At 41.2% G+C, this 24,662-nt stretch overlaps 1 protein-coding gene across 1 annotated transcript; it reads left to right on the top strand.

The window, feature by feature from the left end:
- Positions 1 to 11,959: 11,959 nt before the first annotated feature.
- Positions 11,960 to 23,931, top strand: LOC117663098 (keratin, type II cytoskeletal cochleal-like). Its single transcript, XM_034413036.2, has 9 exons — positions 11,960 to 12,553; positions 15,001 to 15,212; positions 16,656 to 16,716; positions 18,925 to 19,020; positions 19,887 to 20,051; positions 20,174 to 20,299; positions 21,588 to 21,808; positions 22,278 to 22,306; positions 23,048 to 23,931. The coding sequence occupies exons 1-9, from the start codon at positions 11,960 to 11,962 to the stop codon at positions 23,482 to 23,484; spliced, it is 1,941 nt and encodes a 646-aa protein (XP_034268927.2). The 3' UTR covers positions 23,485 to 23,931.
- Positions 23,932 to 24,662: the final 731 nt, after the last annotated feature.

Below are 24,662 nucleotides of genomic sequence, written 5' to 3'. Positions count from 1 at the left end.
ATGCTATATAAAATTTTTATTATATAAATTACATTAAATGTTCAAATTGGCTGCCATTTTCTTTTAACACTGACTTGTTTGTGTTAAACACTTGTTTGAACAGAGTAACATTGTCTCTGAAAAATATTAATTAATAAAGTATATTGTGATTGACCAATGGGGACTGATTTTTGGTAAGCTTGTTTATTGTGTAAGTGTGTGTGAGAAAAATGTTTTGTTGACTTTATTAACATTCTAGGACTCGATTCAAAGGTGGTGGAAAGTACAAGATTGTCAAGCTACACTAAATTGAACTAAGAGCACTGTGTATCCCTGAGGGCCACAAAACTATGGATTGCTTGACTATGGATTGCTGAACAATCCATAGTTTGGGGTTGCATGTTATTCTAAGCTACAAGGTAGGATTTACAAACCACAACGACTGGATTCACAAACTATATTTAGTCAATATTCAGATACATTTGAATACAGTCTTCAAATAATAGAATGCAATCAGCTAAGTTAATACTTATTGAAAAAAAGATGAAGGAAAAATTCAAACGGATATTCTTGTGAATGTTATTGCAAGAAATAAACTTTAGACCAGAATGATTTCTGAGCCAAAGTCTTTCTGGCAGGAAACGTGCCTCGAAGAGGAAATCTGGAGTTATAAAGAGCACATTAGTTATTTAAAGAAGGAAATGACAGGAGCCAGTACAAACAGATAATATCTTATTTGATGAAAATCGTGTAATCTAATATTACATTATGTGATACCATTGAACTATAGTTTAGGGTAGATCAAATAGCCAACTTCCTGCTCTTATTTCATCTTTGAAGATGTTGAAAAAGGATATCCAGTGGAAATCAATTGTGATGGGGCCAAGTGTATACATAGTTAAGCAGAGACTTCTTCTTTTGAGGAATAAAAAAAAGGGGGGGGGAGCAGAGGTGGTATTCAGCAGGTTCTGACCAGTTCTGGAGAACCAGTAGCGGAAATTTTGAGTAGTTTGGAGAACCGGTAAATACCACCTCTGACTGGCCCCGCCCCCATCTATTATCTGCCTCCCGAGTCCCAGCTGATCGGGAGGAAATGGGGATTTTACAGTAACCTTCCCCTGGAGTGGGGAGGGAATGGAGATCCTTCCTCTGCCATGCCCACCAAAACACGCCCACCAAGCCATGCCATGCCACGCCCACCAAGCCACACCCACAGAACCTATAGTAAAAAATCTTGAATCCCACCACTGGCAGGAAGGATATAAAAGCTCTTCCTTATTGTGGTCCAATTCACTTTAGCTTCTTCTGAAGGGAACACAAAGAATGTCAGGTTTCCAAGTGATGAAACCCATTCAAAAGAGAAATAGGCAAAGTCCATCTTCCAAAACAAATTTCCTTTATTTAGGTAGGTATCAAATTGGCAAAGACTGTTGTAATTCCAGATCTGACACAAACCGGAATTACACCACATAATATTGAAAATTAGAAACATCCCACAAAAGTCACATTCCCCAATGAAAGCAAAATCAACATAGCCCAATGTCATCAAACTCCACCTTCAGCTCTCAGCAAGAAGTCTCCCACTGCATTTACCTAATCAAAGGGAGAAGTAGAAGTCTTCTTTCTTGGGGATCCATCATCCAAGGCAAGCAGGGGTGGGTGGGTGGGTGGGTTTCATCTGTCTTAATTGAGAGACAAGTTGTGAGTCATGTCCTTATGGATCTCCAGCAAAATTGCTCTAATGTCACCCTCCACAAAACAAAAATGCAAGGAAGAAATGGGCAGTTTCACTGGACAGAATCCTTCAGGAAGGGAATAGACTCAACAGATGTCCGCTTCCATGAAAACAAAATAACTTTAATGTTATACACAGACACAGGCACAGGCACACACACACACACACACACTCCCCGAAAATAAGACCATGTCTTATATTTTTTGAACCCCAAAATAAGCGCTTGGCCTTATTTTCATGGAGGTCTTATTATTTTGGGGCACGTGGAGTAAGATGGGGCTTCTCTTGTTGTCTTACCTGATTTCCAGCTCTGCACTTAAATATTTTCAGGGAGGGATTATTTTCAGGGGGAGGCTTATTTTAGCGCATGCGCTCAAAAGCCCAATTGGGCTTATTATCAGGGAATGATTGGAATAGTTTTCTTCCCCTTTTCTAAATACAGTGACCAGTGGCATGAAAGGAAGATGTGCCAAAAACAATTAATAGTACTGTTACCTAAAGTTGGCCTCAGATTACAACACAGAAATAATTTACCATTCTCTTCTTATGGAATGATTTTCAAATTCCCAGATGACATCATCATCACCACCACCATCATTGTCTAGACTATATATACATAAACAAATATATACATACATATCAGAACATGCATAACATATGCAAAACATGCATTACCAGTAACCAAGGTATAAAATTACAGAAAAAAGGGGGAAAAACCCTTCAGTAGGCGTTAGCAGGCCTTGAAGAAGTTTGTCTATGACAGCAATAGCACTTAGACTTACATACCACTTCACAGTGCTTTATAGCCCTCTCTAAGCGGTTTACAGAGTCAGCCTATTGCCCCCAACAATCTGGGCCCTCATTTTACGCACCTTGGAAGGATGGAAGGCTGATTCAATCTTGAGCCTGGGCTGATTTATATTGCCGAACTGCTGGCAGCCGGCAGTCAGCAGAAGTAGTCTGCAGTATTGCATTCTAACCACTGCACCATCACGCTTCATGATCATCTCCCTACTATCAAAAGAGCCTTTTCTTATAGTCTTCTATCGCAGGGGTCCCCAACCCTCAGGATGTGGCCCACTACTGGGCCTTGAGCTGTTTGGAACCAGCCTGGGGAAGTAGCAGTTGAATGTGTACACGTGCTTCCCTACTTGCACAAGCAGCAAGCGAGCATGTGCCCATGCTCTCCATTTGTGTGAGCAGCGGGCATCATCCCTCCCTCCCATCCAGTCCACAAAGCCAGAAAATTTGGTAAACTCTGTTCTATCGCATCTTCCTTTGTAAGACATCCTGATATGGACAATCTCATCATCTGGCTAGGAAGAACCACTTTTTGAAGTAACTTGCCCTTAAGGCAGGATATAAAGTTTATTATCACACCAAACACATATAGAACAGTGGTGTGTTTCTACCGTTTCGCCCCGGTTTTGGCAAACCGGTAGTGGCAGCTGTGGGAGGCTCCGCCCACCCACCCAGACGTCATCACAAATGCTCTGTGCATGCGCCGAAGCACCGCGTGCAAGCTCACAGTTCCAAACTGGTAGCGAAGGTAAGTGAAAACTACTACTGATATGAAAGGATGTCAAACATTGGCATAATATAAGTGCATAATGTCACATTCTTTGCAACAATCGTTTTTTTTTTTTAGTTGAAGACGATTTTCAGAAGATGTACAGGACATTGCAGTGAACTAAATTTATTATAAGTGGGTGATCGATCTATTAGGGCAAACTAAGGACTGACAAAAGGCGGACCACTCATTTCTCTCACCTCACTGACACAGATATATAGGCAGTTTGCAGCTGCAAACCAGAACACCCTTATTTACTCCCAAGGAAGCATGAAACTGGATTTACCATGAAAGTAAAATGCAGAAGATTCTACATTGCCTACAGAATCCTAAGGAGAGTATAAAATTAAGTCTTGTTTTGAAGTCTCTAGTCAGATAAATGTCTGAATTTATTGGGTTGGATTACAAATATTGTCAAATAAATAGAATTTGAGCTTGAAAGATGGAAAGAAATACACATTTTTGGACTGTTCTTTATCTGCTAGTCCTGGCAATATTTCAACTGAGATACGTAACACATCCTCCCAGCTAACTTTTCCCCCCTTTCCCTGCTATGCATAACAATTAGGAGTAAATATCAATATTTTACAAAATTGCTCTAACTTTGGTTGGATATATGATGTGCTACTTGGTTGGGGAGGGGGAACATCCAGCAGCATATTGAGTAGGTTTCCTGGTGACTGGCAGTTGTATATTTTAATTTCAAATCCACTTAAAAAGCCTGAAACCCTGGAGGGAAAAATGCCTCACTCTAGAAAAGTCTTAAGTCATTGTTTATCTGCAGCTTTCCATTTTTTTTAAAAAAAAATAAGTGAACTTTAAAAATTTTTATTAAAACTTTTAATAATTTAAAAAAAGTTTTAAAAAGAGGATTAAAAAAATATATAACACCAATCCAAAATAAAGAAACCAGATTAAAAAAAAGGACAAAAGTGCATCTATTTTTTAAAAAATAGAAAGAAGCTTCCATTTTCTTTTGCAGCAAATACAAGTATAATTACAGATATCTGGTACTCTATGGTTACAAAAAAAGGCTTATGCTTTTTTTCCCCTCTAATCATCAAATCATAAATGGACTTGTTTCTTGTTTCATGAAAAAGTCTACAAGGGATTTCTAGTCAGCCATAAATGTAGATATATTTTTTTCTAATCAAGGAAGTCAATTTAGCTATCTTTCTATCATTTTCACCAACTATTCCTCTGTTGCAGTGGTGGGTTGCTACCAGTTCTCCCCGGTTCGGGCAAGCCAGTAGCGGAGTTGGTGAGTTGAGAGCGAACTGGTTCTCTCTGACGGTTAGCTTGGCCCTCTCACCCGCCCCTGCGTTATACATACCTTATATTCGGTTGTTTTTAGCCCAGCTGAAACACGTGGCAGAGCAGATTGCTGCAGCTCAGCTGTCCCTTAATACACTGAGCTTGCGCGGAACGCAAGTCTGGCATGCATGCACGAAAGGTGTGCATGAAATGAACCGGTGGTAACACCGGTTGAAACCCACCACTGCTCTGTTGTTGATAGTTTTGGACCTTTCTACCAGTGGTGGGTTGCCTCCGGTTCGGACCAGTTCGCAAGAACCGGTAGTAAAACCGGTGGGAGGCTCTGCCCATGGACTCCGACATCATCAGGAAGCTTCTGAGCATGCGCATGTGTGGCCTCGTTGCAAACTGGTAGTAAAGGTAAGTAGAACCCACCCCTGCTTTCTACTTACATATAAGCATATAATAACCTCACTGCATCTTTTCAGTTTTTAGGTTTCCTTGGTTTCTGCCTGAATGGTAAGTGATGGCAGAGTTGGTGCCCTCCAGATGCCCTCCAATACAGATATACCTCAACTTACCATAATGGAGCTTGCCCATCACAAATCAGGTTTTGAACAGATGCTATTTTTGTTTACTTCTATTGGTTTTATATTGTTCAATTGTTTTATATTGTGAGCTACCCAGGGTAGTCCTGGAGCCTGACAGTGTCTAAATCTATTAATAGGTAAGTAGTTGAGAGTCATCTCAAAAATGCCAAGTTAAACAATTTTTCTAGACATGCTTACAGTACAGCAAAACAGGACCCAATGTGCAACAAGCCCTTAAGCTGAAAAGCTGGCCACTTGAGAGTAAGCCTTTTAAGAATTAATTAACTTAATTGGTCTCTTGTTGGCTGACGATGAAATAATAACATAATTTCCAATAACTCTTGCTTTTCAGGAAGAAATATTCTGCTGTTTTTCTGCTTGCAATGAGTTCTCAATGCAACGAGTGGGTGGAATAGGAACGTGGGGGAGAACTTTGAAAAGATTCATTCCTGCTAGTGGATTTGCACATCCATCCTGTGTGCCCACCCTCACCAGGCAATGAGGGTCTCTCTGGAGTGCTTTTTGCAAGTGAAGAAACGATGCCTATCTGTTCATTGGACTTTCTTCAGCCATGTGCAGTTCTTGGTTGGGGATGATGAAATGCCAATTCTATTAATTTCTGATTGGCAGAAAAAGATTTTTTTGTTGCTTTATCAACGTTCATTATTCTTGCACTTCAAGGAAACAAGAAAGGATTATGAGAATTCTAGCAAAGAATTCTAGTTGGTATTGTATGAAAGTGTTAAAAAGAGTGGATTAGTTAGTGTCATCTTCATGCATGTTATCAACTTAGCAATTAATAATGTTTCTGAAACACTATGAGACCCTGGAAACTTCTAAATTGGTCTTCCACCTTTTGGCTTTCTGTCTCAGAACATGTTACCTGTTCAAGGCAAACAAATAATTTGGAAATTCCACACACTATTTCCCATGGAAGATTTGTGCTCAATATCAATTCAACACTACCTATAAGTTCATAAAATCAATTCATTTTCTAAATTTGATGAATAAACAAACAAGCAAACAAGCAAACAAACAAACAAACAAGAATACCATGTTCATCCAACACTTTTGGGAGCGTATTATTTCTAACATATTATTATCCCATCAGACTGTAATATCAGAGAACATGCAGCCAATCCTTCCAAATTCAGTGTGGAACAATGAGACAATTTTTTAAGCAGCATTCAAAATTCTACCACTCCTGCCAGTCCTTTCCTCAGCCAGTAGAAGATACTTATCAATCTTAAGAAGTTCTCCAACTCTGCAAAACTGCATTTGAGCGGTGGTTTATTATTTGTTAAATCTTGGCATGTTATCAAGTCCACTTCCACACATGTTTCAGTATGTTGGAAAATCTCTTTGAGGAGTCTTTGAGGATTCTCTTTAAGGATTCCCTTACTTTAATCTTTCTTTCAGTCTAACTTAGCAAAGCTATAAATATGAAAGGAAGAAGGAAGCTATGTACCTGCCTTGAGCTCCTGGAAGAAAAGTGGATATAAATGTAACAAATTAACATTAAGATCTACAATGGGGGAAAGGCACGACCCATATTTTTGTGATTTTCTGGTGAACCTGCTTGATGATGATGATGATTGTCATTCAAAGAATATCAGAAAGCAAGTTAATCCTCCAAGAACAATATGGTGCTGCTCTTTGGAGATGACCTTGCAGTATTCCAGGGATTCTACACAGCAGTCAATCATTTGTTGTGGTTAGCCTACCATGAGCTGAAGTGGACCAGTGTGTTCAAAGTGACATAACATAGAAAATGTACTCTGGACATGGAGTAGAAATGTACGCAGAACAGAATGTATGTACTCGAATTTGCAAGCTAAATGTTGGAGATGTGAATGTAATGATGCAACCTATTATCATATATGGTGGACCTGTAAGAAAATCAAGGCATTTTGGATAAAAATTTGGTGGGTGATGCAGAATATTCTGAAAAGAAGGTTGAAATTTACTCCTCAATTGTTCCTATTGGGTATAACGACGGATTGTACAGTATCAGAGACTAATTTGATTTTGAACTTAATATCAGCAGCTAGGCTGTTGGTAGCGCAATATTGGAAGAAGGACTCTTTGCCTACTATTGAAGAGTGGATACTGAAAGTAACGAACTTAGCAGAAATGGCGAAAATCTCAGCGTACCTGAAGGACTATACACAAGAAAGATACGTATCAGAATGGAGAAGATGGATTGATTATATACAAAATAAGTATCAGACAAGAAAATATCAAATAGCTTATGAATGAACGTTAAGTATTAGAAGTATTATGTTATCTATAGTGGAGTTAAGGTTTCGGGGGGGAGTTAGTAGTCTGAGGATAAGTAGGTTAATCTAGTTTATGATTGTTAAATGAAACACCTTGTATTTTGCTCTGGGAAGTCTCAGGGGGAGGGTGGGATGAGGGGAGGGAAAGGGGGGGGGAACATGGGGGGGAAAAGAAAATTCTTGTTTTTCTGTAAAACTTTTCAATAAAAAAAAAGAAATGTATGCAGAACGGGAGTTTAATTGGGGACAATATCATCCATTTTGGTCCTTCAAAAATGGTTGTCAGGCGATGCTGGTAATGGGGCAACCAGACACTCAGGATCTACTCTCTCAAATATCAATTTCATGTGATGTCAAAGGATTTTTGTTAAAAAGTGATAGATATCCAAGCCATTGCCTGAGGTGGTGTTACATCACTTGGAACCTGCAAAAGTTGGCCATGAAAGCTATAGTGTTGCTACCTGAAACATCTTTGGTAGGATGTGAAACAAACCACGTTTCGGTGGTTGATATCCTGGATCATGGGAGACATGGACAATGGGATCAGTCTCTATTTTAAAACATAGGTGAAAACTACTGCACAGTATTTGGACAAGGCAATTCATTAACATGACTAGGTCATTGTGCCTCCTTCTGACCCCACTCTGGAAAATTTTAAATACAGCAGTTAAAACACTAAACTAAAGACTGGCTTCATTCTCTGAATCCTTCCTGTATAAGCAAGCATGGAAATATGTAGGACACGACTTTTGTTGCTGTTGTTGTTGTGACGGAAGGAGACAACTGTGATAGATTTTAATAATTGCTGGATGGCAGCATCCATTTTCTAAAAAAAAAAAGTCCCAGGCCAATCATACATTTATGCATAAGCATGAGACTACCTTTTACCCATCTACAAGGTAGTCTCTCCCTACTAAAATGAGAGTCTGGAAACTTTACTAGCCATAAACAATATAATATTGCAGTGGATGTTGGTTCCTCCTGCAAGAAGTTGGTGAGCCTGGCAGTTCTTCTCCATCGCAAACAAATTAACCCAAGTAGCCATGAAGGATTAACATGGCAAATGAGCCCTTGTCTGCAGACATTGAGGAAAACAAATGCTGCCTGGGGCAGCCCAGAAAGGAAATATCCTTTTAATAGTGGGGAGTTGCCTGAAACAAGGTGTGATAGAATCACAGAACAACTTCCTCCTGTTGCCCCACAGATGCTGGATTGGTGGCTCCAGAGCAGGACATGTGCCTTGAAAAAAAAAATGGCTGGGGAAGCAGCAACCAGCCCCTCATGGAAAATCACTCCTCCAAAACCAAAACAATCAAAATGCTTCTTCTGAAACAACGATAAGGAAAAAAATTACATATGGTCTTGTGCCTTAAGTACTACCAGATTTTGCACCATGGAGCTACTCTTATTATGAAAAGAGATTGACATGAAAAAAAAAAAAAAATCCACACTACAAATTTGTCACCACGAATAAATGAATACGGTTGACTACATACAGATTTAAATACAGATGGGGCTCTACACAGATGGAGAAAAACTATATGGTTCTCAGACTGATTATTTTTTAATGTGCCATCAAGTTGGTGTAATTTCTTAGTGGCCACATAAATTGATTTTTGCCATGATGTTGCTTCCCTAACTTGGTTTTCCTTTGGTATGCCGATTGTCATTGTAATTGAGTCCATCCACATTCCTGCTGGTCATCCTCTTCTTCTCTTTTCTTTGGCCTTTCCCAACTTGAGATCTTTCTCCAAAGAGCTAAGTCAGGAGTCAGTAACCCATGGCTCTGGAGCCGCATGTGGCTCTTTCATCCCTTTGCTATGGCTCCCTGTTGCTGGCTGGCTCCACAAGTGATAGGGCTTTCAGTTGGGACAGTAGAGGAAAAAGGATGTCGCGCTAGGAGAACTCTCTATGGTGGAGGAACTGACTTCCAATCGGCAGAGGAAAAAGGATGCCATGCTAGGAGGAGACTCTATGGTGGGGGAACCGGATTTCTGGTCAGCAGAGGAAAAAGGACATCTTGCTAGGAGGAGAGTATGATGGGGGAACTGGACTTCCGGTCAGCTCCAGAATTGAATGGGGGCTTCCGGTTAGGATCTTTGTGACTCTTTGAGTGTTTAAGGTTGCCAACCCCTGAGCTAAGTGCTCAAATATTGTGCCCAAAGTAGGATAATTTGGGCCTGATCTTTTGTGTCTTGAGTCAGCACTCTGGGAGTTGAGTGGTTCCATGATCCATTTGTTTCTTTTCTTGACTGTCAGTGGTATTCTCAGAACTCTTTTCCACTCCAAAGTTCAAAAAGCATAAATACTCTTCCTACCCTTCTTCTTCAAAGACCAAACCCAAATTTTGCTTCCATAGAGCCACAGGGAATAATATCATGGCTTGCATTATTTTCATGTTTGCAGGTCATGGGATATGAATATCTTTTCCAAGGCCTTTATGACTGCCCTATCAAATGCTGGTCTGTGATGTAATATTTCTTGACTGCATGTTCTTTTACTATTGATGGTTGATCCTAAAAGGCAGATATTATTTGTGAATTTGGGTAAACCGTTATAAAAGATAAGACCCAACCCAAATTTTCATCCAGTTTGTGACTAAAGAAGTGTCCTTTTCCCTGTCCTACAATGCAACAATTTGTCTTTTCATTCTACATTCTGCATACAATAAGTTGTGTAATGAAAGTGTACCTGTGTATGTATGTATGTGTGTGTGTGTGTATGTATGTATGTATGTATGTATGTATGTATGTATGTATGTATGTGTATATATATATACCACATGCAGGGGAATTTTCTCTAAATATTTCACTTTGCAAAGTGATTTTTGTGGAAAAACTGTGGAAAAATCACATCTTTTAAGTGGTACTGATTTCTCATTTTATGTTAGTGAATAATTAGCTTGTTGGGCTTTAGATAGAACGTCTCAATTATCTTGCTTATCTGATCACCAATATCCAATTAATGGTCCAATTCCTGAAAAGAAGATGAGAACAGCTGCCAAATTGTGCAAGGGTGTACATTGTTGTGGCACACTATAGGTTCATATGATAACATAGAAACAAATACCACCTCTGCTCAGTTTCCAATCAAATAAGAGTATTCATTAGTCTCCAGACAATTTATCTGGAAACACTTCACTTACCTTCAATATCACTGATCATTTGTCAAGGATCAGTTCATGAAAATCAAAAAAGTTCAAAAAAAATATGGTGAAGCTCTAGAGATGAAAACAATTTGATGAGAGCATGAAGGCTAAACCATGTACTTGTGGGAGGTAGGTATGTCTAGTCTAGCAAAGAGAAGGACTAGGGGATGACATGATAGCAGTCTTCCAATATTTGAGGGACTGTCACAGAGAGGAAGGGGTCCACCCATTCTCCAAAGCACCTGAGGACGGGACAAAAAGCAATGGATGGAAGATTATTAAAGAGAGTTCCAACCTAGAACAAAGGAGAAATCTCCTGACAGTGAGAATCACTAATGTTGCCACCAGAACTTGTGGGTGTTCCATCACTAGATGTTTCAAGAAGAGATTGGACAAGCAATTTTCCAGAATGGTAAGGGACAAGAAGATTTCCAAGACATCTTCCAACCCCATTATTCTATAATAATCAAATCATTATAATTATTACAAATTCAAAGCCAGAGAGGTAAGTTACTATGGCTCATCTTTGAAAATAAATTTCTTTTGAAAGAATTGGGAAAAAAAAAAACTACTTTCCTTCACAGATGGTATCAAATTATCTCCATTCAAGTTGTATATAGTAACTTTGGCTAAAATATGCCATGGAATTGCTGGGAAATTCTAGACATCTTGTGGAAATATTTATTTTGCTTCAATTTGTTGGCATAGGCAGCCTTGGTGGTGGTGGTGGTGGGGAGGCAAGGGTCACATGTGCTTTACATCACTGTAGCACAAACTGTGTGTTTTACATATTTCCAAGTGACATCACAATGTAAGATGGTAGAGCTTGCATTGGGACGTCATAATACAAGTTTCAGCATTTTGGCATCATCGAGGTTAGGAACCGATGCCTTGTTGGGTTTGTTTGGTCCAATGGGAGCGTCACTGATTTATGTAACTTTGAACAAGAAGCCCTAAAACTGAAAGCTGGGTAATCTTCACTCTTGCCTGAGACAAGGTGCTGAAATGTCGAAGTTTCAGAAGGCAAAATGCAAAGGACTTTTCTGAAATCATTTAGCCCAGGCCTAATTGCCATATGGAAAACAGTTTAATTAGGTCACTCAAAGATCACCATCAAGAGCCATGCAAGCCAAGCAACATTTTTCCATTTCAGATTATTTCATCCGCAAATGCGCCTGCATGTTGACTATTTATGCTTCCCAAGGAAAGGAAGCATAATCTTCCTAACCTGATGGCTATTTTGTAGCCCAGCCCAGATCCCAGAAGGTATATATAGAATAATTCCTGATGTGAGCAGGAAAAGACTTTGCTTCTCTCTTTAAGCCTCTCTCTTCCTCTTTGGCAGCTCTGTTGGCAGCTCACTTCTTTTTCAACCGCTTGGGTTCTATCTTTTCCTTAGCCAACATGATCCGGCAATGCTGCACCTCTAAATCCCTTAAAGGGAGACGGAATTATATTTCTAGCGGTGGGCTCCATGCAGGCAACAGTGTGTCCTCCTTCCGCCACCTTGAGCGTAGCAGGAAATACTCCGGAGCAAACCTGAGTAGTGGGCAGGGCTATGGAGCTGCGCCTTTTGGCTACAGTGTTGGGCCGGTGGGCTTTGGTGCTGGAATTGGAAAGAACGAGGGATTTAGCAGTCAAAGTGCAGGGACCAACAGCCAAGCCAGAGCAGCTGGCAACCAAAGCAGCGGCCATCACAGGCACGAAGCGTTCAGCAGCCAGAGTCTTGGTGGTGGGAATAGTCATGGCAGACGCTATCGGCCAGAAGACTTCAGTTCTCGAAGTCTGGGTGGCAGTTGCAGCAGAAGTGGTCTTGGTGTGAACTACGAGTCCCTTGGCCACTTTGGGGAAGGGAGGGGCATCCACACAGTCCGAGTCAACCAAAACCTGTTGCAGCCTCTTAGGATCCAGATTGATCCAGAGATTTCTCGAGTGAAGGAGGAGGAGCGGGAGCAGATCAAAACCCTGAATGATAAGTTTGTCTCCTTCATTGATAAGGTGAGAAGAGTGAACGGTAAGGCTGGTCTGTCGTGTTCTGATACAAAGCTCTCTTTGGGCATTCTAATTAGAGAATGTTCTTTATACCAGGTGGACTAAGTATGAGCTGTGGTGGCGCAGTGGTTAGAGTGCAGTACTGCAGGCTACTTCTGCTGACTGCCGGCTGCCTCTAATTTGGCAGTTCAAATATCACCAGGCTCAAGGTTGACTCAGCCTTCCATCCTTCTGAGGTTGGTAAAATGAGGACCGAGATTGTTGGGGGGCAATATGCTGACTCTGTAAATATGCTTAGAGAGGGCTGTAAAGCATTGTAAAGTGGTATATAAGTCTAAGTGCTATTGTTATTGCTGTGTACTGAATGACAGTGTTTGTATCATTCAATTACACCAAATTCTTTTTCTTTTTGGAGCTTGTGTTGTTTTTCTCCGATGGCATCTTCCCTTTCTCCAATTTTGCACACACGAAGATTAGCACCATCTAAAATGGCAACTGCGCATGCGCTAGCCTCAACATTAACCTAATCCATTTACAACTTGCACTAAATCTAGAATCAAATGATTACAACTTGCACAAATCGTGACTTACCTGTATATGGGAAAAACAACAACAATGGACCACTTGTTAGAGATCCTTTTTAAAGCAATGACCTTTTTTGGGGAGGACATACATATGGCTTTGGAGTGATGCACAGTCCTATTCACCCATACATAGGATTTTTGGAGGGTTATTATTATTTTTTGTATGTATGTCTTTGAGTTAGTTTTTTGATGGTGACTGCCTTAACCAGTCTCTCCATCTTTTTCTCGTTGAGATTTTTCAGAAATAGATTGCCACTGCCTCCTTCTTAAGGCTGAGAGAGAGTGACTGGCTCAAGGTCACCCAGTTGGTTTCCTGTCTAAGGTGCGGCTAGAATTCACCATCTCCTGGTTTCCAGCCTGGTGCCTTAACTGCTACAGTAAACAGGCTCTTATCCATAGAGCTGGAGAGTTTTAACTTTTAACATGCATTTACTATTAAATTGATTTGAAATTGTGACTATACAGGTAGTCCTTGACTTACAACAGTTCGTTTAGTGACCGTTTCAAGTTACAACATCACTGAAAGAAGTGACTTATGATCATTTTTCACACTTACAGCCGTTGTAGTTATCCCCATGGTCACATGATTTACATTCAGATGGTTGGCAACTGACTTACCTTTATGGCGGTTGCAGTGTCCAGGAGTCCTGTGATCCCCTTTTGCGACCTTCTGATAAGCAAAGTCAATGGGGAAGCCAGATTCACTTAACAACCGTGTTATTAATTTAACAACTGCAGTGATTCACTTAACAAATGTGGCAAGAAAAGTGGTAAAAGGGTCAAACTTCACTTAAGAAATATCTTACTTAGCAACATGAATTTGGGGCTCGATTGTGGTCGTAAGTCGAGGACTACCTGTATTTCTCCTTGTCCTGTCAAGATGTATTTCTCCACTGCTTTTTACAGCTTTTTGGTGGATTAACCAAATGGAAACAGCTCTACAATATCTTTTGGGGAGTTATTCTACATTTGTCTATGTGTCGACTGCAATTGACCCATCGTCTCTCTCACACACACACACACACACACACACACACACACACACACACACACACAGATCAGAGTAGTTCTACCAGTAGAAAGTGTTCAACAGAAAGTCACAGCTAATCCAGCTTTGGTTTGAATCCTGTATGCGTTAGTTAGGGAGGAAGGCGTTGCAAACGCTGAGTATTGCAAATTGCCGTCTTTTTCCAATGATACAGTGGAAATTCTGCCCTTCTCTAATTCATTGCTGCAACTTTTAAGTAAATTATTCTCAAGTAACATGAGAATATTTTTAGGGGTTGATTTTGCATTACTGATGCTCAGAGCAGTGATGTAAACATTTCGATGTGTGTTCTTTCTTTCTTTCTTTCTTTCTTTCTTTCTTCCTTCCTTCCTTCCTTCCTTCCTTCCTTCCTTCCTTCCTTCCTTCCTTCCTTCCTTCCTCCCTCCCTCCCTCCCTCCCTCCCTCCCTCCCTCCCTCCCTCCCTCCCTCCCTCCCTCCCTCCTTTCTTTCTTTCTTTCTTTCTTTCTTTCTTTCTTTCTTTCTTTCCCAATTTCAATCCTCTAGATCAGGGGTGTCAAACTCATGTCATCATAGCAGCGTCACGTGATGTATTGCAACTTTCCCCCCCTTCGCTAAAATGGGCGTAGGCATGGCCAGTGTGTAATGCATCCGGTCCACGACACCCTGCTCTAGATCTTCCAAGACATGAAATGGTGATGCCTAGTTTTTTTCCAAAACAATAATATCAATAACAAGAGGAAGAACAATCCTTCTTTCAGTCAAAGAGTAGCTCCTTTACCTTCCTCATGTAATATAGATCCTAAGAATCTGTTGATACTCTGAAGCAGTAGAAAATAATCTAGACACTTTCCTCATTACAGGTCAAGCACTTGGAGCAACAGAATAAGCTTCTGGAAACCAAATGGAACTGCCTGCAGCAGCAGGAGCCTGTGGAAAAGGCCAACATTCAGCCCCTCTTTGAAAATTACACCACATGCTTGAAGCATCAGCTGCAGCGGCTGCTAAAAGAGCGGGAACAGCTGCAATTGGAGCAGTCAAAATTCCAAGATATGGTTGAAGAATTCAAAAGCAGGTAATCAAGCGAGAGGTTGAAGCAGGTGGGAAGAAGGTAAGCTTCCCAAGGCCCACGCATGTCAAAAAGTAGTTTCGGGGGGGGGGGGGGAATCCTTGAAAAATGGAATTGCGTTCTCTCTTCAATATGGATCTGCCTTTTCATTCTGTAGTAGCAAGCGGTCTACCCATGGTCAAGTTGGCTCTGCCATTTGTATATAACTGTAGGGTAACAGGAGTTCCTGCCTGAATATAGATCTTCTTTTTCCCACCGTGGGTGAGTGAGAGAGGGACCTCATTATCTATTATCTATTAGAGTCATGGTGGCGCAGTGGTTAGAGTGCAGTACTGCAGGCTACTTCTGGTGACTGCTGATTGCCAGCAGTTTGGCAGTTCAAGTCCCACGGGCTCAAGGTTGACTCATCCTTCCATCCTTCTGAGGTTGGTAAAATGAGGACCCAGATTGTTGGGGGCAATATGCTGAGTCTGTAAACCACTTAGAGAGGGCTGTGAAGCACTATGAAGTGGTATATAAGTCTAAGTGCTATTGCTACTGCTATTATAGCACAGTGGCTATTATCTCTTGCATTGTTTCTAATCTCTTTAAAGCAGAAATCCATAACCTGAGGCCCAGAGCAATGTGTGCCCTCCAAAAACTTGAGGGTAGTTCTCAGGTTCCCTCCCCAAATTGCCATCTGCTAATAATTGCTAATGTGACAGCAGAAGAAGTTAATTGCTACCTGCCCTGGGGAAGTGGGAGGGGCAATCATATCCAATGTGCTTAATCGTGTTAATTTAATTCAGTGCTAATTTAAAAGGAGAGGAATCAAAGTTAAGTTTGTGTTGGTTTTATTTATTTATTTAGTTATAAAATTTATTCTCTTAGTTGTTTTTTTTTTGGTCAAAGTCCCATTGACTTAGGGTGAAGGGCACACTTTAAGTCTAACCAACCCAAAAAGTCTGGCTGGTAGAGCAGACTTGGGCAGCATTAAAAATTATTGCACATTTTGCACCACTCTCTTTCATACAGAGAAGGTTGGGGTGGAGCACTGGCGGAAGGTCATAACAGGATTCCCAGCTTTTGAGGAATCAAGTTCTACATTTCTTTCCCCAAAGCATGCTATGTGTTTGTCCTAGTATCTCCTCATTCTTCTTCAAATCTGGAAACTGTTTGTAGACCTAGTGTTAGATGGAGTCTGTCCTTTTGAGATAATTGAGATTCTTTGAGATAATTCATTATCTGTACAATAGCCAAGAGGATCCTAATCCAGCCAATGAAACCTCTCCCCTCATTCTGCTCCAGCCATCAAAGGTCAGGAGGCAAAAGCTTCAAGCTCACACTCTGCCCCCCAATCCTGATATTCACTCATACAAAATTTTGCAATTCAATTGATTTGTGTATATCTTGTGTGTATATTTGTTTGTTAAAGCTCTTCGATATTTCCTCCCCCCCACCCACCTCAAGGTATGAAGAAGAAATCAACCATCGGTTGGATGCAGAAAATAATTTTGTGCTGTTAAAAAAGGTTAGATATTTTCTGGTTCTCAAAACAATGAGATTAAAATAATTTATCCCTTACCCAATATGTACACACTTGTAAGCAGTATAATGCTGGAACAGATGGAATGTAGGTTTATTGCAATAAAAATAAAGGCCTGTGGAATTTACTTGAGGTCAATATGAGCCCCTTTGCAACATTTTTAGACAGGGTGCAAATTGATTTCATCCATCCATCCATTCATTCATTCATTCATTCATTCATTCATTCATTCATTCATAACATACATACATACATATATTTTGATGCTCTTCCTTCAGGTTGTTGAGAGTGTGGTGGCGCGACAGCTTCCACAGTACCTGGATGAAGCTGTCTATTTGGATCCGCTTCAGTCCGGCTTCAGACTTGGGTACAGCACGGAAACGGCATTGGTTGCGTTGGTGGATGATCTCTGGAGGGCTTGGGATAGGGGCTACTTCTCTATCCTGGTCCTGTTAGACCTCTCAGCGGCTTTTGATACCATTGACCATGGTATCATGTTGCGCCGGCTGGAGGGACTGGGAGTGGGGGGCACCGTTTTGTGGTGGTTCTCCTCCTATCTCTCTGACCGGTCGCAATCCGTGCTTACAGGGGGGCAGCGGTCGACCCCGAGGCGCCTTGTTTGTGGGGTGCCACAAGGGTCGGTCCTCTCGCCCCTCCTGTTCAACATTTATGTGAAGCCACTGGGTGAGATCATCCATGGTTTTGGGGTGGAGTTCCATCAGTACGCTGATGATATTCAGCTGTACATCTCCACCCCAGACCATCCCAACGATGCCTTGGAAGTGATGTCCCAGTGCCTGGAGGCTGTGCGGGTCTGGATGGGGAGAAACAGGCTTCGACTCAACCCTTCCAAGACCGAGTGGCTGTGGCTGCCGGCATCCCGGTATAGCCAGCTGACGCCATCGCTGGTTATTGGGGGCGAATCACTGGTCCCCACGGAAAGGGCCCGCAACTTGGGCGTCCTCCTGGATGCACGGCTGTCTTTAGAAGGGCATATGACGGCCGTGGCCAGGGGGGCTTTTTATCAGGTTCGCCTGATACGCCAGTTGCGCCCCTTTCTGGATCGGGACTCCCTACGCACAGTCACTCAAGCACTCGTCACCTCTCGTCTGGACTATTGTAACGCTCTCTACATGGGGCTCCCCTTGGGGTACACCTGGAGGCCCCAACTGGTGCAGAATGCGGCTGCGCAGGGGATTATGGGAGCGACGGGGCGCTCCCATGTGACTCCTCTCCTGCACGAGCTGCATTGGCTTCCGGTGGACTTCCGGGTGCGCTTCAAGGTGTTGGTGATCACCTTTAAAGTGCTCCATGGCTTAGGGCCAGGGTACTCACGGGACCGCCTTCTGCCACCAATAGCCTCCCACTGGCCAGTTCGCTCCCACAGAGAGGGCCTCCTCAGGGTGCCGTCGGCTAGACAATGCCGGCTGGTGATCCAGGAGGAAAGCCTTCTCTGTGGTGGCACCTACCCTTTGGAACAATCTACCCCCAGAGATACGAGTGATCTCCGACCTCCGGACTTTTCGTCGGGCCCTAAGAACTCATCTCTTTCAGTTAGCCGGTCTCTCTTGATTTTATGATTTTATGGTTGATTTTAAATTTTGATATGGATTTTAAATTGACAAATTTTAAACTATGGGCCAAATTTAATTATTTTAAATTTATTTTTAATATGATAGCATATAGAGTGGAGATCAGGAGTCATGCTCCTTTCCTATCCCTTCCAGCTTATCATTCTTTGTTGATGGTGACATGCTCTGTCAATTTTGAGAGTTCACTAGAGGAAGAGATATAGGACAAGCAGCCCAATCCTCTTTACTGGTGTTCAAATTTTCAGTGCTTGGAAATCATGCTTGGTTTTTCTCATGATAGGTCCCAGGCTGACAAAAACATTTCCAATAAAGCAGTTGACCAGTGAGATGTCTGTCTACTGCAAGAGAAAACCACCTAGCCAATGCTGATTAAGAGGCTTAATGGGAGTAATTGTCCAATATATTGAGGAGGGACCAGACTAGGAAAAATCATCTATAGGACAATAATAATGAGAAACTAAAGATTGATTTGATCACCAACCACATCAATTTCATGAGTAAAGAATGTGGAAAAGATCTGTAGGGGACACGTAATAAAATGTTTTGAAAAATGAGTTTTGTGCTGTTAAGATAAATGGTACTTTCCCGTCATGCTTTTCAGGATGTTGATGTTGGGTATAGCAACAAAGTTGATCTAGAAGTGAAAGTGGAATCCCTCAGACAGGAGCTCAACTTCATCCGATGTGTCTTCGAAGCTGTAAGGATCCCCCACATATGTGGTTTATTCCTCCTGCAATGAAAAGATTCTTGATCTCTGCTTCCCTTGGATTACTTTCTTTCGTTTTGCTTTTTACCAGGAATTGGCCAAAAGAAAGAGGAGAATCTGATTTGTTTTTCCATAACCCACAGCAGAGAGGTGGAAAAGATCCAACTCTCTCCCAAGTAGTTAGTATTAGAAGAATCCAAGGAAGAAAAAGGACTTGGATTTGTGCGTCCACTGTACACATCGCAGTAAATCCTGTTGAAGAGTTTCCCTGGATACTTAAAATTGGGGTATCATTATTGACTACCATAAATAATGGAAGGTTTTAATTATAAACCAAGTTCATATATACAATTCAAGAATTTACAAATATCTGCATCAGAGGATAGGTAAAGCAGAATAGGGTCCTATTTTGCTGGAATCTTTCCAGGCTCATCAGGCCCTATAATTATGAGAATGATGTGACCACCTCAGGTGATATTTTATAAAAGGACCAGGGAGGCTCTGGGATATTCTTTCCGAGCATCAGGACTGCTCTTCCAAGTTAAATGATATAGTTATGGAAATCTTACAGTCTGATATGGCCCCTGAAACTTTTCCTGCCACTATTGCTGAAATAGGTGGCATGTATTGCAAATCAAGCCAGCTCCTCCTAGGAGTGATGAATGGTGCTACAGGCTTCTCTAGAGTCTTTAAGGGGAGGGGCTAAAATGATGAGGGAAATGCTATAATTGATAAATGGATCATTTGCTCAAAGGAGAAGATGCTAACCTTTCTAACATGTCTTCTTCTGTTGGGATAGGAGTTTCCTGCATTATTCAGAAGTATTTTCAACATCTCTTGCAACTTCTTCTTGACAGGAAATAGAAAGCTTACAGGCAGCAAATGAAGAAACCAGTGTCATTGTGTCAATGGACAACAGTCGAGTCCTTGACATGGATGGAATAATTCACTCAGTGAGATCTCAGTATGAAGAAATTGCCCAGAAGAGCAAGGATGAGGTCAATGCTCTGTATGAAAACAAGGTAGGCTTGGCTTAAAACTTACTTTCCCTAGGGGGAAATGAGTGTTTTTATTGAAATTAGTAGAAACCAAAGTTACAAAGCCACAACAAACATAAAAGCATAAGCCTTCTCCTGTATTTCAGTATAAAGAACTACAGAACACATGGGGACATTGTTGCAACAATCTCAGCAATGGCCGTCACGAAATCCAAGACCTTACCCGTATGGTTCAGAGATGCAAAAGTGAAGTGGAAAGTACCAAAAAACAGGTAAAAGAAGCTGATCTAAGTTCGGAGTAGACAAAAATGTGCTCTGCCAGATATTAGCACTAGCAGTTATGGGTGCCCATAGAAAGGTATATGTCACTGCTCCATGAGCTGTATTGGTTGCCGGTTTCTTTCCAGATCCAATTCAAGGTGCTGATTTTGACCTTTAAAGCACTACATGGCAGGAGGACAAGTTGTTTGAAGGACTTCCCAGTTACATCTACCCTTCCCATAGGGTCCAGCAGGAGGGCCATGTTATAGGTTCCCTATGCTAAGGAGCTGCATCCGATGGGACCTCGGGGATGAACCTTTATTGTCCTGGCACCTGCCCTCTGGAACAACCTCCCCACCCCCACCAATGTTGAGATTATTTATTTATTTATGCATTTATTTATTTACATTTCATTTCATATTTTTAAAGAGCCCATCTTCCCTCAAATATTAAGTCCAATACTATTGACCTTTTGGAAATCTCCTTTTAGCAGGCCTTGGGATCCCTTGGTAACAGGGAGGCCACAAGTGTGGTTGCATTATACATCCTCCCGTTATGATCTTGTTTATATGATTGTTTTAATTAGTTCATTTTATTGAATGCCATCCAGAGACGCACTTGTGGACAGGCAGCTATACTTGTATAAATCTGATGAACAAGTAAATGTGAATTTAGTGGGAATTTTTGCAGTGTTAATTTTATAGATTAAGTATACAGTACTGGTTATCTCATTAGATTCCCCCATCAAGTTCTTACTTACGCTTGTTCCTGCTTGGCTTCCAAGTTCAGACAAGATTGGATTTGTTCAGGTGGTATGGCTTTACGTAGTATTAAGAATTTAGCATATATTTTGATCATTCTGAAATGGGATGCTATCGGGGCTATCATCGTTAAATGTGATCCCCAGAGTCCTCCCAAAATATACTACCGAATGATCATTTTCAATATGCAGAAAGGGCAAATGACAAATGACATGGGGGCTCAGAAGATTAAATGTATAATTAAATTTCACTTCAAACACATTTGACTTATCATCCTGTCCTTTTCTTCTTGGGGGTGCCATCTAAAGACCAACTTTCCCCTCACCCCTGGAAGAATTGATAGCACATTTAAGGATCATTGACATTCAGACATCTGATTGATGGATTTAGAGAAAGACCATACTTTCTTATTTCCCCACCCCACAGTCAATTTATGCCTCTGTATTTAACTCCCCCTTTCTCTCCTCTCCATGTCCTGCTGAGGAAGCTCAAGTTGTCCCAAGTTCATTCTTTCTTTTTTGGTCTGGCTCTTTTCAAGATCGACGCCTTACAGACATCTATTGCTGACGACGAGCAGCGGGGAGAGAGTGCTTTGAAAGATGCCAAATTAAAGCTCACTGAGGTGGAGAACAATCTGCAGAGCTCAAAAGACGAACTAGCTCGCCTGCTGAGAGATTACCAGAACTTGCTGAATCTCAAGCTTCCCCTGGATATTGAGATTGCGATGTATAAGTCACTTCTGGAGGGAGAAGAGAACAGGTAAGTGGGTTAAAAAAAAAATCAAATGGCCAAAAAAAAAAAAAAAAAAAAAAAAGACCCCTGCAAACCACATAGCTACAGATTGTTAATGTTCTTGTGGGAAGGACACCTGGTCATATTTCAATATACTGCAATATACTGTAATAAAAAAAAATACTAAATGAATCAGCTGATACTTCAAGTATAGAGAAGAGCTGCTATTTAAATGGCTTTTCACTGTTTATGGCCAATTCTTCACTTCTAATAAGTTCTAGATTGCGGTCAGAGGGGATTAAAAAAATCCACAGGGCAAATTCACTAATATACAGCATTTGAACCTACCAGCTGTCCTAAAAGATCACAATTCAAAAAGGAGCTGGGAAAATATTGAAACATTTGAAACTCCATCAGCCATCTCCTTTGTGGGTACTGATATCTGGGATACAGAACTAACTTCTTGGGACATTAATTCATTCTCTTTTCTCCACAGGATATCTAATGCTCCTCCTGTCAACATATGTAAGTACCTTTGAAAAGCACATGTGTATTGTCATGAACATTGCCTGATGCGATAGATAGATAAAGAGATAGATAGGTAGATAGGTAGATAGATAGATAGATAGAGAGAGAGAGAGATGATAGATAGATAGATAGATAGATAGATAGATAGATAGATAGATAGATAGAGATCGATGATAGATAGATGATAGATAGATGAAGAAAGAAAGAAAGAAAGAAAGAAAGAAAGAAAGAAAGAAAGAAAGAAAGAAAGAAAGAAAGAATTCTTTATTGGCCAAGTATGATTGGACACACAAGGAATTTGTCTTTGGTGCATATGCTCTCAGTGTACACAAAAAGAAAAGATACATCCGTCAAGAGGTACAACACTTAATGATAGTCATAGGGTACAAGTAAGCAATCAAATCATATTAGGAAACAGTCAATATAAATTGTAAGGATACAAGCAACAAAGTTACAGTCATACAGTCATATGTGGGAGGAGATGGGTGATAGGAACAATGAGAAGACTAATAGTAATAGTAGTGCAGATTTAGTGAATAGTTTGACAGTGTTGAGGGATTATTTGTTTAGCAGGGTGATGGCGTTTGGGAAAAAACTGTTCTTGTGTCTAGTTGTTCTGGTGTGCAGTGCTCTATAGCATCATTTTGAGGGTAGGAGTATCCTTGGATTACAAAAAACAAACAAACAAACAACACGTTATTCAGCATTGCTTCTCCGCCCCCCCCCCCCTTCATATAGCTGTTATAGGTTCTTCCAACAACTCTGTAGCTGGTGGACGTTCTTATGGTGGGACAATTGGAAGGAGACAAAGAAACCTCAACAGCAGTGGAAGATCCAGCTCTAGAAGTGGAGATCATGGCAGCAAACCTGCACTTACCCCTAGGAGCGGAGACAGCCTTTCTAAATCCTCCATAAGCTCTGGGTTTGGACAAAGCGGTAGCCCTACCGCCGTCCCATGTACTTCTAAGAATTCTGATCTGGCAAATGTGGGAAGTCCTGGAAGTGGATTGTATGGTTCTAAGAGTAGAGGATACAGCAGCACAAACACCACACATATTTCCGCAACTACCGGGGTTTCTAGCAAAGGTGGCTCCGGAGGGATCTCTGTGAGTGGCAGCTATAACATCCAGAGCAGTGGAGGATACTCTGGGGATGATTACAGCAGTCATTATTAGAACATGGCACAAATGACATCTCAACATTCTCCACCTCCTTGTGAGCAAAACCGTAACAAACTCTAGAAACTAAGCAAGGGAGGGAAAATTTCACTAAACTTCTGCAGGGGGAAGTTTCCCAGTAAGTTCCCCATGTAAGAACAATCATTCGCTGTGACAGTGGCACAGCTTTTCCAGTTTGCTTCTGGAACTCTTTGTTCCTATCACTGCAGGGGATGGGATTAGCAATCGCATTGATAAGCTTTTTTTTTTTTTTTTTAAAAAAAAACTCCACAAAACCCTGAATATTTAGCGTGTTTATGTGTGTGTGTGAAGTATATCTAGAATGATGTCAGTTGGCCATGTTAGGAAAAACATGGGTAGGAACAGGGATGGGGAAGGAAAGGGAAGACTTTCCAAACTAGTAGAGTTCTTCAGAAGATATTTTAAAGGATTAATCCAAGAGCAGCAGGTGTTTTCTGCTAACATTCCCTACTTATATAAAGAAGCCTCATTTAATCACTCCCCTGCCCCCACCAATGAAAACCAGCAGTTTAGCACAGAAGTCCAATATTCCTTTAATAGTATATTCCCACAATTCCTAAGACAGTGTTGAGGTCTTTCAAATATATAACCTTTTAACAGAGCTATAGTTACATCTCTCTGTGGTAGCCCAGTAGGTCGTTTCCTAGGAGTTGCAGGTATGGAGAATGTCAACAAAAAGTACAAAAATAACATCTGAATTACACTTCAAATTTCTGGTCCCATGCTTGTGGGAGAACATGTAACACATGGCTATTGTCCAACTGTCTGCCATTACTACTGGAAAAAAAAAATCCTCCTATTTTCTTTGTCTTGCATGTTTCGTGCCATTTTTCCAAATGAGATAGCATTTCATTCTTTAGCTGTAAAAAATCTGAAGTGTCCAAGAATGAATGTCTAAAATGTACCACCTCTGATGGTGTCTTTGAACCATGAGAAGACAGAAAGTGGCTTCCTACGTTTGGAATGAATGTGTACCAGAGGTGGTATTCAGCAGGTTCTGACCAGTTCTGGAGAACCGGTCGCGGAAATTTTGAGTAATTCGGAGAACCGGTAAATACCACCTCTGACTGGCCCCGCCCCCATCTATTCTCTGCCTCCCGAGTCACAGCTGATCTGGAGGAAATGGGATTTTACAGTATCCTTCCCCTGCCATG

This window comes from Pantherophis guttatus, chromosome 2, assembly GCF_059756535.1.
Source record: "Pantherophis guttatus breed Tessera chromosome 2, ASM5975653v1, whole genome shotgun sequence".
Lineage (NCBI taxonomy): Eukaryota > Metazoa > Chordata > Lepidosauria > Squamata > Colubridae > Pantherophis > Pantherophis guttatus.
The sequence above is the reverse complement of the archived record's forward strand: the minus strand, read 5'-3'. Positions and strand labels throughout refer to the sequence as shown.